The sequence below is a fragment of the Nicotiana attenuata genome, unplaced genomic scaffold, assembly GCF_001879085.1.
Source record: "Nicotiana attenuata strain UT unplaced genomic scaffold, NIATTr2, whole genome shotgun sequence".
Lineage (NCBI taxonomy): Eukaryota > Viridiplantae > Streptophyta > Magnoliopsida > Solanales > Solanaceae > Nicotiana > Nicotiana attenuata.
Genome location: NW_017671314.1, coordinates 133,981 through 145,006, shown reverse-complemented (window position 1 = coordinate 145,006; position 11,026 = coordinate 133,981). Strand labels below are relative to the sequence as shown.

Sequence of the window (11,026 nt, the reverse complement as noted above, 5' to 3'; positions counted from 1 at the left end):
ATATATAATAATTTTTTAGGCAAAAATACATAGTATGAGCAAAAGCTATATGTGCCATACATATTTACGTGCCTAATACACAATATGTAGGTTGAACCGAATTAATCAAGTTGATTAATTATCTTCACATATTGCTCTATATATACACGAATTCACTTGTCTTAAGATATACCAACACGTTTTACGGCACATGATACAGTAATCACTATACTAATTTAACAATAGTAATGAAGCTCAAACCAAAAAGGAAAAAACAAAAACTCTAGATTTAAAGTTTTATAGGCTGTACTAATTAATTTGCACATGATTAGAGACAGCCGATTTGAATAACCTTATCATGTTTTCTCCTTGCGTTAGGCATTAAACATCACGAGATAAAGCAAAGGGTGGCTGACTGGCCTCTCTGCCGCATGCAGTTTTTATATTTTAGTGAAAAGAGCTAGTTTTTGCAGAAATAACCACTAAAGAAGTAGTAGTACGTAGTGTTAACCAACCAGTAGTATGAAAGAAGACAGTACTAGTAGTGCTTGAGAGAAACGTTTTATGAGAATCTGGAAAAGAGATAAAGTGAAGAAAAAAAAATGACAAATCAAAGACAAAGGACTTTGAATCCCTTTTATATATATACACACTACATTATTGTATCATGGATACTAATCCTAAAGCAAACTAAAGTCCCTGATCATTCAATAGGGAGTCTCCGGGAGGCTCGCGGTGGTCGCAGTGGCTGACGGCGGCGGAGAAATTGAAGAGATAATGGCACCCGTTGGGCTACCACCTGGTTTTAGGTTCCATCCCACTGATGAAGAGCTTGTCAACTATTATCTCAAGAGAAAAATTCATGGTCAAGAAATTGAACTTGATATTATTCCTGAAGTTGATCTCTACAAATGTGAGCCTTGGGAATTAGCAGGTTTGATTTCCTCCTCTTACACTCCATTTTCAATCAGTTTTTTTGTCCTTAACAAGCAATATTAACGATTAAGGGAAGTCTTAGCGTAACTGGTAAAGTTGCTGTCATGTAACTAGAAGGTCACGGGTTCAAGCCAAAACAGCCTCTTGCAGAAATGCATGGTAAGACTGCGTACAATAGACCCTTGTGGTCCGACCCTTCCCTGGATCCGTGCATAGCGGGAGCTTAGTGCATATAATTAATTAACGATAGATTTGTTTAATTATTAGTTCAATGCTGCACTTTAATTTCTTGACTTGACTACCATGACCTTTTATTATTCGTCAAATATGTCATTCTCGACAATGTAATCATTTCATCAATTGTTAAAAAGAAAGATCAAGAACATTTTTTTCTTTTTGCAGAGAAATCATTTTTGCCAAGTAGGGATCCAGAATGGTATTTCTTTGGTCCAAGGGACAGGAAATATCCAAATGGATTCAGAACGAATAGAGCGACAAGAGCTGGATACTGGAAATCTACAGGGAAAGATAGGAGAGTAAGTTCACAGAATAGGGCAATTGGAATGAAGAAAACACTGGTTTACTACAGGGGAAGAGCACCTCAGGGAATTAGGACTGATTGGGTAATGCATGAATATCGACTGGATGATAAAGAATGCGACGAAATCTCCAGCATTCAGGTAGTTCGTATTATGATTCCAATTTACAATTAATATTCCTAATCATTGGGATCATATATAACAGGTATCTTAATTAGTTTACAGCAATCTATGTTGCTCGGACTCCTAAAAATGTCGTCCGATTCGTGTCGGGTCTTTTTAAAATAAAGCATTTTCGAAGAATCTGATACGGGTGCGGCAAATATTTTAGAGAGTCCGAACAACATAGACTAACAATTATTATTGTATTTCGATCTAACAACATACACACAAACACGTACTCATGAAAAATCATCATTACTCTTTCTCTTTTATGATTGGTTCTCCTATTTGTTTAATTATTTATTTTTGTGATTCTTATTCATATTAATAACTAGCATTCTTGCATATTTCTGCTTTTCTTAATATACTCAGAATAGAAAGGTAATCATTAAAACAGAATGTACCATGTGTGTTTGGAAAGATTGCTTGGCTAGATCATTATGATTTGGCCCCTTAAGTACATCATCATCATTATTATTGACTTTCCTGCATTTTCTGCACCATTTCTTTATTTTTTTTAATCTATTGATGATTTTCCTGCTTTAATATTTGGAGCCTTCAAATAGTTGGAAATGCATGTTGTAACAAAGAAAAAAAAATTAAAAAAGAACTTACTCTTAGAATTTAAGCTGTATACACCAATAATATAATGTGACATTAGATTAGTTATCATTTTTATGAGATTACCAAATAATACTAGTTTTTCTAGAGATACATGCAAGTGAATTGATCATGCAAATATATTTTACACTGTGCAAGTACGAAATTTTTACTAATTCTGGTTTTTTAAATTCAGGTGAAAGAAACATTTTTTTTTGTTATGGGAAATTTTGATCTTGATCATTTAATCTACATTTATTTTTATTTTTTTCATTTAGCTTTTACAATCCTTCCCTGTTTAGTACCTTTTTTCAGGCGTTAATTACGATTTCAAAACTTTTAATCTCTTCGAAAAATTACCAACGAGGCCTCTCTTTAATTACTCTTTAACATCACTTAGGTGCTGTGTCAGCATTTGACTTTAAAAGCATGGTTTTTGTAAGCCGTAATTTGCTGGAAAATTGAAAAAAAAGCATTAGCTCTCGATATGTCTCATCAATTCACTTTTTACAGTTAAAGGATGGATAAAAAGCAAGAAGATTAAATGTCTAAATGTCTTTACCATGTGCTACATGTTATCTGGCTTTTGATTTAATCCTCCCCACCTCAAGAGTTATCTGAGAAAGCAAGGCAAAAACACAAGAAAAAAACTAAAGTAAAAGAACATCAAAAGAGTGAAAAAAATTATTTTCATACAAAGAAAGCAAGGGAAAGGGTGTAAAAACCATTTTCTCAGATCATAAGCTAAGATAGTACTACAACTTAAAATTTGATAAGGAGATAGTAAAAGAGATAGAGGAACGTGGACTGCATGGAATTGCATGGAAAGCTAGGGCTTTTGTATCTTACTAACACTAACTTTCTCTTTCCTTCTTTAATTCTTTTTCTCTTTTTTACTATTTTGTGTTATATTATATAATATATGATAAGATTCCCTTATGATAATTTTATTTTTATATGAATAAATAGCTAGCTGACATATTCGTTACTTGAGTGACAAAAGTGTATAGTTTCACTTTGTCTTTTGGATAGTAAGACAAAAGTAACATCCTTCTATAAGACTGAATCTGTTATAGCCTCCAATCATCAGTACTCTACTTACTTTTTTTTTTGTTGATTTTTCTCTCTATCTTTCATGATCATTGATTAAAAAAACACTCTGATCTAGTATAATCAAAGATTCTTCCACAAAAAATTGAAATCATTATCATTTGGTCTTTACCTAAAAGCAAAGGGGGGCCACCCTTCTATTCACTTTCATTTTTTGTAAGAAGCTAAGGTGTCGGTTGCTTTTCACTTTATTCCAGTTTACTTGAATAAGCCAATGGATGTTCACTATTAGCCACTACCCCAACGTATAGATTGAACAATGACCTTAACCATAGAACTGATCAATTTCCCTTTTTGTTCAAACTTTCTAGATTTTTTATAACTCCCTTAAATGGAGTATAAAAAACTTAAATAATAAAATGATTTCATTCTGTTATTGTCCGTTGGTTTACTTGTTATTCTCTATAAACAACTTCACTTGGGGTAACCACATTTTTCATTGATGGCATTTTAAGTTAAGTGAAATTGTACTCTCAAATTCTAATTTTTATATATATATATAGTAGGGGGGGGGGGGGAAGTAGGGACAAGAAGAATCCGTGAACTATACTTTGTTTTACATAGAAGTAGAGAAGCGCAATGATCTTTCCTTTTTCAGTATTTGTCCCTCTTCTTTAGGATCTCTTCTAGGGAGGTAGCTATTTTTATCAAATCTAAATTCAGCAGCCCCAATTATTGACTAGTACAAAGTCTATGACTCAAATCTTTTGTTGTCAGCAAATGTACTTGTGATGTTCTCATTTAGCAGAAAATCTTTTCTTCTCTCTCTCTCTCTGAAAAGAATAAAGATCCTAGATATGACAACTCATACATAACAATAATATCACTTTTGTTACGGTTACTTGTAGTTATATGAAATTATAGTAGTATAACTTTTTTTTTACATTATCGTTGTATAGAGGTTAATTAAACTCGTACCAATATACCTAATTGACATTCTTGTTTGTTTCTTTATTTGTTTGTTGTTATGTAAGCAGGACTCGTATGCACTGTGTCGTGTATTCAAGAAAAATGGTGTTTGTTCTGAAATAGAAGAGCTAGGCCAACCTAGTAGTGTACCATCATTTGAATACCCATTAACCCAAAGCATTAATGTTCATGAGTACGAAACGCCATCGCCTGATGTACCATTAGCATCATCTTCCTGTATGGAAGAAGAAGAAAAAGATGATTCATGGATGCAGTTTATTACAGAAGATGCATGGTGTTCTTCCAACTCTCCCTTTCAAGGCGAAGAGATCTCTCCACTTGCTTTCACAAATTAAACAGGAGCTTTCTGTGACCGATGACATATAATTCTTCTTAATTAATAATCCATATTATTTGATAAAGTTTGTAACTTTTGTTTATGCTGATTATGGACAATGATTTCGCTAATTGTATTTAGGGGTTTTTAATTATATATCTGTACAGCCAGTTTATCTTGTGGCTTTACAGGTTCAGATTTTGGCCTCTTTCTTGAGGCTGTCATGGTGTTATACTTGTGAAATAAAGGGCCAATGGGTTGATATTACCTGTTTTCTTCTTCTTTTTTCTTTTTCCTTTTTTCTAATTCTTCTGAGAGCAGTAATAATATTTGTGTGAAAATTTGACTATTGGTTGTCGATAGCCAGTTAGCCACTATCTAAAAATCGCAATCAGCAATTACTCTATATACATTTGTAACGAGCATCACATCTCTTTTTGGCCTTTCTTGTTTGTACTATACTTGACCAATGCTGATAACTTGGTAGGGGCCTAATTTTAGAGCACAATCTAGCTTAATGATGGGGCAGAGGCTATATGAAAAATGTCAAATGCGTCAATGTCTATAGACCATATTTCTCCACGAGACTCCTGACTTGGATGTGACAATCCTTAAACATAATTCAGATTACAGAATCAATGTGATATGAAATTCAGTACTAGCAGAAACAGCTCTGTAATTGGAAAAGAAACCAAAAAAATATTGCGCCAACCATAAAACTCGTGACAATATGGATGCAGTATTCCAATATTTCATGCGGAAGCAAATAAAGGTTCATACTGAAATGCAATCCAACTACTAAAAGGAAGTTATTGCCGAAAGAGCACCAAACATCAGCACTACCTAGACGTGAGAAGATGCTCAGCATTCTTAGTTTCTCTATGTTTTATCATCTGGCAATCAATAAAAAATTGTCCATTTCGGTCCAAAAGAAAACCACCAGAGGACTGGACCACTGCATGCCTTGCAAAAGTAGATCCCACTACACAAAAGGATGATTCTCTAGAATTCAACTAATTCCAATTCATCAGCAGTAAATAGTATAGCAAGTGCTCCACATTCTTTTAGATCAGGGAGGTTGTCACAGCACGTCACACGGGCAAAGCTTTTACATAAAACAGAGAGCTATATTGACCACCTTTGACTCTAAGACTGACACCAGTAGAAGGTTTGAAGTCTAGCTCTAGCATGAACAAGCAATCCTATAAATCCCCACTGCATTAGCAGCCAAGACTGCATTATGCTACTTCCATTGTCATGGGACAAAAGATGTATGCAGATAGCTAGTAGGGATCATGTGCACAGATGGAAAAAAAGTGCAACATGGGTAGGCTCTGGCTTATTCGATTTTGACTGCTCGCATTTCCTAAGACCTAGTTGCCAGACAGTAAATAGCCAAGACAAAGGGTCAAACATCAGTTAGATCTGGTATTTCAAAACATTCAGGGTAATATTTCACCTATGTCGAAGTTCTATTGGAAACCTTCCAATTCTCAAACTCAGCTGAGTTTAACATCAATGAACTGGCATTTTGATGCCCACCACCACCAAATGCCTGCAAAATCCCAAGAAATACATTATATATGACGTCAAACTATATTTTATTACTCAATGAAAGACATGAAAAGCAAACAAGGCAAGAAGACCCTAAGAACCTGAGAGATAGATGTTGTATCCTCATCACCAATGCTCCTCAGGCTAACTTTTAACATTTGATCATTTTCAAGCTCCGGTACCTTATAAACAACAGCTCCAATCCCCCTGACATACAGTCCACGAGAACAATGAAGTATTATTTCTACAAGCATCACTCGGCAATTAATAAAATAAGATTAATGATCATTGCTAGCTTGATTTTGAAGCTTCGTGAAATGACATGATTGTCGAAATTCAAAGTATGGTTCAAGAAGAAACCATGACTATTTTTCTTTAAAATTAGTTCAAGTTATCGTTCTTTAAAATTTCTTCTGTCATCATCATATCATGAATTCATGATCATCCACTCTTTTGGAGCTATAGGACCGAGCGACATTGATGCAAACTTTGTCACTCGCCCTATACCATATATACACAGTAATCAAGTCTTGGTAGGTATTAGGTGCAGTGGTAATGAAGAACATTTTTATCAAAGTTAGAACTACCGAAGACCTTTTTTTAAGGAAAAAGCAAACCAGAAATTTTCAGAGAATTTAACTTCTCTCTGTTATAGTTCTTGTAACGTCCCTTTCTACTTCTCTCCTACACACTAACACAAGATTCATACAGAAGTTCACACTGTTCCTGACCATCTCCCAGAATTACAGCATTCTAGGACTTCTCTTTGCAGCATGCTTACTCAACAGCATCAACTCATTCTTTCATTTTCTCACTATCCCTAGAAAATTATATTCAGCGTACTTTCTTGGATTGTCCAACTCTATATTTTGCATATACCCTCCAAAATTTTTCAACAGCTTATTGTCCTTCACTTGTCAAAAAACTTGAAACAGCTGCCCTCCCAACTTTCTTAAGCAAGTCCTCAACTTCATGCAAATCAAAAATAAATCTATTGATCCATGAACATCTTTGGGGTCAAATACTCAAATTGCTGCTCTTTCAACTTTCTTCAGCAAGTCCTCAACTTTATGTAAGTCAAAACAGATCTATTCAGCCTTCAGTTATATAGGAATTCTTCTATATACTATGCCAGAATAATAAGTCACGTCAATCTGAATTTCTACCAATGAACTGGGCCAAATGCTAAAATTTGTAAACACTGTCCAACTACAATCATCTTATGTCAAGAGAGTAACACCACACTGCTTTGTACTCTCTAATATTCCAAGTTCTGCTTATTACGTTACGAGAACTCTTCATTCGCCTAATACACATGGCAGCTCATTTAGATCTTTCAACGACCAACCTACCAAAGGAAAATATAAAAACAGAAACAGAAAAGTGCAACTAGCAATACTGGTTCAGGTTACAAGTATATTTGAAGTAACCTCCTGAGATCTAGTTTTCAAGGTAAAACCCTTACTGTTTTCTGACACAAACCCCATTAATCCAACTTCCAACCTATAAATGAAATGAGTGGCATGAGCAAAACAAATTTGCACCTTCGTGATGCAAAAAGGTGTCTTTTCATAGCTTTAGACAACTACATACTGTTAAGAACTTATCACATAACTAAAAGTGTCCTCTATCCAACCAATTTAGCTTCTAAATGAGGTGATCGCGTACTTCAACATAGTATGAGCGCAGGTAGAGATCCTGATTCAAGTCTCACCGCTACCTACTATCAAAAATTTCCACGTGCTTGACCCAAGAAAAATATCAAGCTTCACTCAGGAAGCATGTTAAGACATAATTAAAAAAAAAAAACATATCATCTTTCTACCAACTTAAGCTTTTAGATAAGGTGATATATTTCAATAAACCGAAAAGTGCATTTACATCATCCAATTTCTTTGAATAAAGTATGTTCATGAAATCAAAAGTGCTTGCTTCAACTATAAGATAGGCAATTAATTATATTAACCTTATGTCAAACTCATATAATGAGCAATGCATCACAAGATACAGAGAGATGGTCGGAAAGGAGGAAAAGAAAAGAAATAAGGCATGAAAAAAAAGAAATAAGGCATCATAGAAACTGAAACACACAAGAAGCAGGGAAGTACAAACCTCAACTTCATATTACGACTTCTAACAGCCAACTGGTTCCCAAGCTCACTTCTTAACTCGGGCAAAGAATCTGCATTAACTGCCTGCAGAAAAAGATTGAATCATCTTGTCGTTCTCAAATCCTCGGAGCAATATGTAAATTATTTATAAATCTAGTCTATAGTAAATATTGCACCAAACCATAACATTTGGTTGCTGATAATTTCTGAGTTTAAGCATTGTGACCAAAATAGGGTATATTAATATTAAGTGAAATTAAAGGAGCACCCTTAGAAAGAATTCACGTATCAGGGAAAGCATAGCTTGCTTGTAGCTTAGGAATTATATCTTTTAAGGTACACTTGAAAAGTTTCTTTTTGTCAGCTATAAACACTGGGCATATTCATTCTTTTCTTCCAAGGCACCAGATACATATAAAGTAGTACATTCAGCCATTGAGCATTTGCAGATAAACAGCCTCCATAATCCTTTGGGGACATCTTATAAAATTGGAGACATAAACAGCTTCCAAATAATAGACACATGATATCCATACCCTTGAATGAATCAGATAAATAAATGACTTCATCCCCTTGCACACCTTTGAATCGTTAATTTCACATACCTTATACAGGCAGGACCTTTTCAATAATCAGGACACCACTAGGGAGAAATGACACATTAACTCAAACTCCTGCCATTTGTTTGCTCTGAGTGAAGCACACAATTTCCAATGAGCCAATAGATCGCACAAAAATCGGAGTTTTTGGCCAATATTGTCCCTTATCTTTGAGGGTAGGTCTATTTTGGTCCCTCAAATATAACCCTGAGCATATTTAGTCCCTTAAGTATGCCGAAGTGGAGCACCTTTAGTCTCACTGACAGAATCTGTCTAAGATCAATTACGGGGTTGGTTTCGGCACTCACCGTCTTGTTAATTTACTTATCCCAACACCCACTAATAGTACAGAGCTAATAAATTTAAGATTTTAACGTTGAAACTTTTACTTTAAAAAATGTCTGATTGATTTTTCCAAAAATAGAAAAGTTAAAATTTGAAAAAAATAGTACTGCCAAGATCACTTCTAGGCATACTATTGAAGCAAACGAATAACCAGATTGTATTATCACTTTTAGCCCGCGCCAGAAACCATTTACATTTAGTACCGAAAAAGTATATAAAATTTGTATAAGTTTTGTATATCAACATACAAAATGTATATATGTACAAATTAATATACAAATTTTATACATTTTTTCGCCTATTATTTTTACGGCGGCTATATAGTGTAATTTTCTCATTGAAAACTAGCACAGAAGGGGATATTTTCAACGTCAAAATTTTAGAAGACATTATCTAAAAATGAGGAATTAAAGTGATAATTTGTGTTATCCAATAAAAGGAGCGGAAACGTTTTGCTTCAGAGCAGAAGATTTGCTTCATGAATAGAGTTGGTTAACACCGTTAGTTTTTGAACACATACTGTCAGTGAGGCTAAAGGTGCTCCACTTTAGCATACTTAAGGGACTAAATATGCTTAGGGTTAAATTTGAGGGACCAAAATAGACCTACCCTCAAAGATAAGGGACAATATTGGTCAAAACCTCCACAAAAATGTACAGAAGATAATTTTTATTTAGGGAAAACCTCAGCAAGCAATATAGCATGTATTCTAGCTTTGCGCGGGGAATATATTGCATTTTTCCCTGCCGTTGATGATTTAGCACACTCTTCGTCTCCTAGACCTTTGCGCAGTAAATGATAACAACTTGTATATCACTCTGGAAAATGTACATGTGCACATTTCTGTGAGTACACTTTAAACAAAGAGAGTGGCAGTAGCTTGCCAGGCAGCAAGGCCACTTTACAATTGAGGTCTCTAATATGAAATGAACATTAGTCAGGAATTCCATTGGCAGGTTACAATGACGCAAAGAATATTCGAAGAAATGTCAGAACTACTACATTGAACCTTGAATGGGTTGACACTGCAAACCACATCTCTCCAACATTATAATCTGATTTCTGGTATAAAGTAAGATACTAAGCAGCAATCTCACATAATCAGATAGATTTTATGCTATTCTGTATGCTGAGCTTGCTTATCCTTAATCCAGAGCAATACGAGGTACTGGGAGGATGGATAATTAACTTAAAGAGTAAAATACAGATATCTTTGGCTTTCAATTCCTATATTCTGTAGCCAAACCTCAGAAAGTTCATAAGGAGTTGACTTTTCTAGTTCCCATCTGATGTTACCTATGTATAGCTTTTGCTTGTGTATCCACCTGAATGCGTATGACTGGTAAGATTATATAGTCTCTTAAATGCCCTAAGAGGGGATTAGACACGTGGAACAGGAGGGAGGGGTGATATTTTACAAATTTAAAAAAAAGGCTCTTAAAGGAGCAAGAACATAAAGATGTATTTAAGAGATACATTTAAGTGAAAAGGAGAAAAGAAAGAATATAAACACTTCCAATATTACCTTGTCCTCTTGCTCTAAATATGGTTAAAAGCAGTTCCACTGTAGAAAATTGAGACTATTTGTTTTCTTAAGAGAGGCTGAGTTTCACAGAATTTGTGCCTAAAGTGTCAGGGGTCATTATTGGATATATAACTGATTAATATAAATGTTGTATTCCTCTTTTTTCTTTAGTTTTTGGCCCCCTTTGAATGAGTCAAAAGTCTATCACAAATGAGCCAATAGAAGCAAAACCTAGAAGTTGAAACAACCAAACCAAAACAAAAAAGCAACATATCAAAAACAACAAAGTAAATGCCCTAAAGCACAGACCGGGGGGGGGG

The 11,026-nt window shown here is 34.7% G+C and overlaps 2 protein-coding genes across 4 annotated transcripts in view; one reads left to right on the top strand and one right to left on the bottom strand.

Moving 5' to 3' along the window:
• Nucleotides 1-654: 654 nt before the first annotated feature.
• Nucleotides 655-4,921, top strand: LOC109207495 (NAC domain-containing protein 86). 2 transcript variants are annotated; one of them, XM_019370428.1, is made up of 3 exons: nucleotides 655-913; nucleotides 1,318-1,595; nucleotides 4,304-4,921. In XM_019370428.1, the coding sequence occupies exons 1-3, from the start codon at nucleotides 757-759 to the stop codon at nucleotides 4,589-4,591; spliced, it is 723 nt and encodes a 240-aa protein (XP_019225973.1). In that variant the 5' UTR covers nucleotides 655-756; the 3' UTR covers nucleotides 4,592-4,921. The 2 variants fall into 2 exon arrangements, with proteins under 2 accessions (XP_019225973.1, XP_019225972.1); XM_019370427.1 differs by having other exon boundaries at nucleotides 1,318-1,598.
• Nucleotides 4,922-5,292: 371 nt separating this feature from the next.
• LOC109207500 overlaps nucleotides 5,293-11,026 on the bottom strand; it is an 8,893-nt gene continuing 3,159 nt past the window's right edge. Inside the window, exons 5-8 of one of the 2 annotated variants that reach the window (XM_019370438.1) lie at nucleotides 8,239-8,321; nucleotides 6,228-6,333; nucleotides 6,032-6,127; nucleotides 5,293-5,945 (exon numbers count right to left, since the gene is read on the bottom strand). In XM_019370438.1, coding sequence (XP_019225983.1) covers nucleotides 6,032-6,127; nucleotides 6,228-6,333; nucleotides 8,239-8,321 — 285 coding nt within the window. In that variant the 3' untranslated portion in view covers nucleotides 5,293-5,945. Of the gene's footprint in view, nucleotides 6,128-6,227; nucleotides 6,334-8,238; nucleotides 8,322-11,026 lie in introns of both variants that reach the window. The other variant, XM_019370437.1, reaches the window with a different exon arrangement.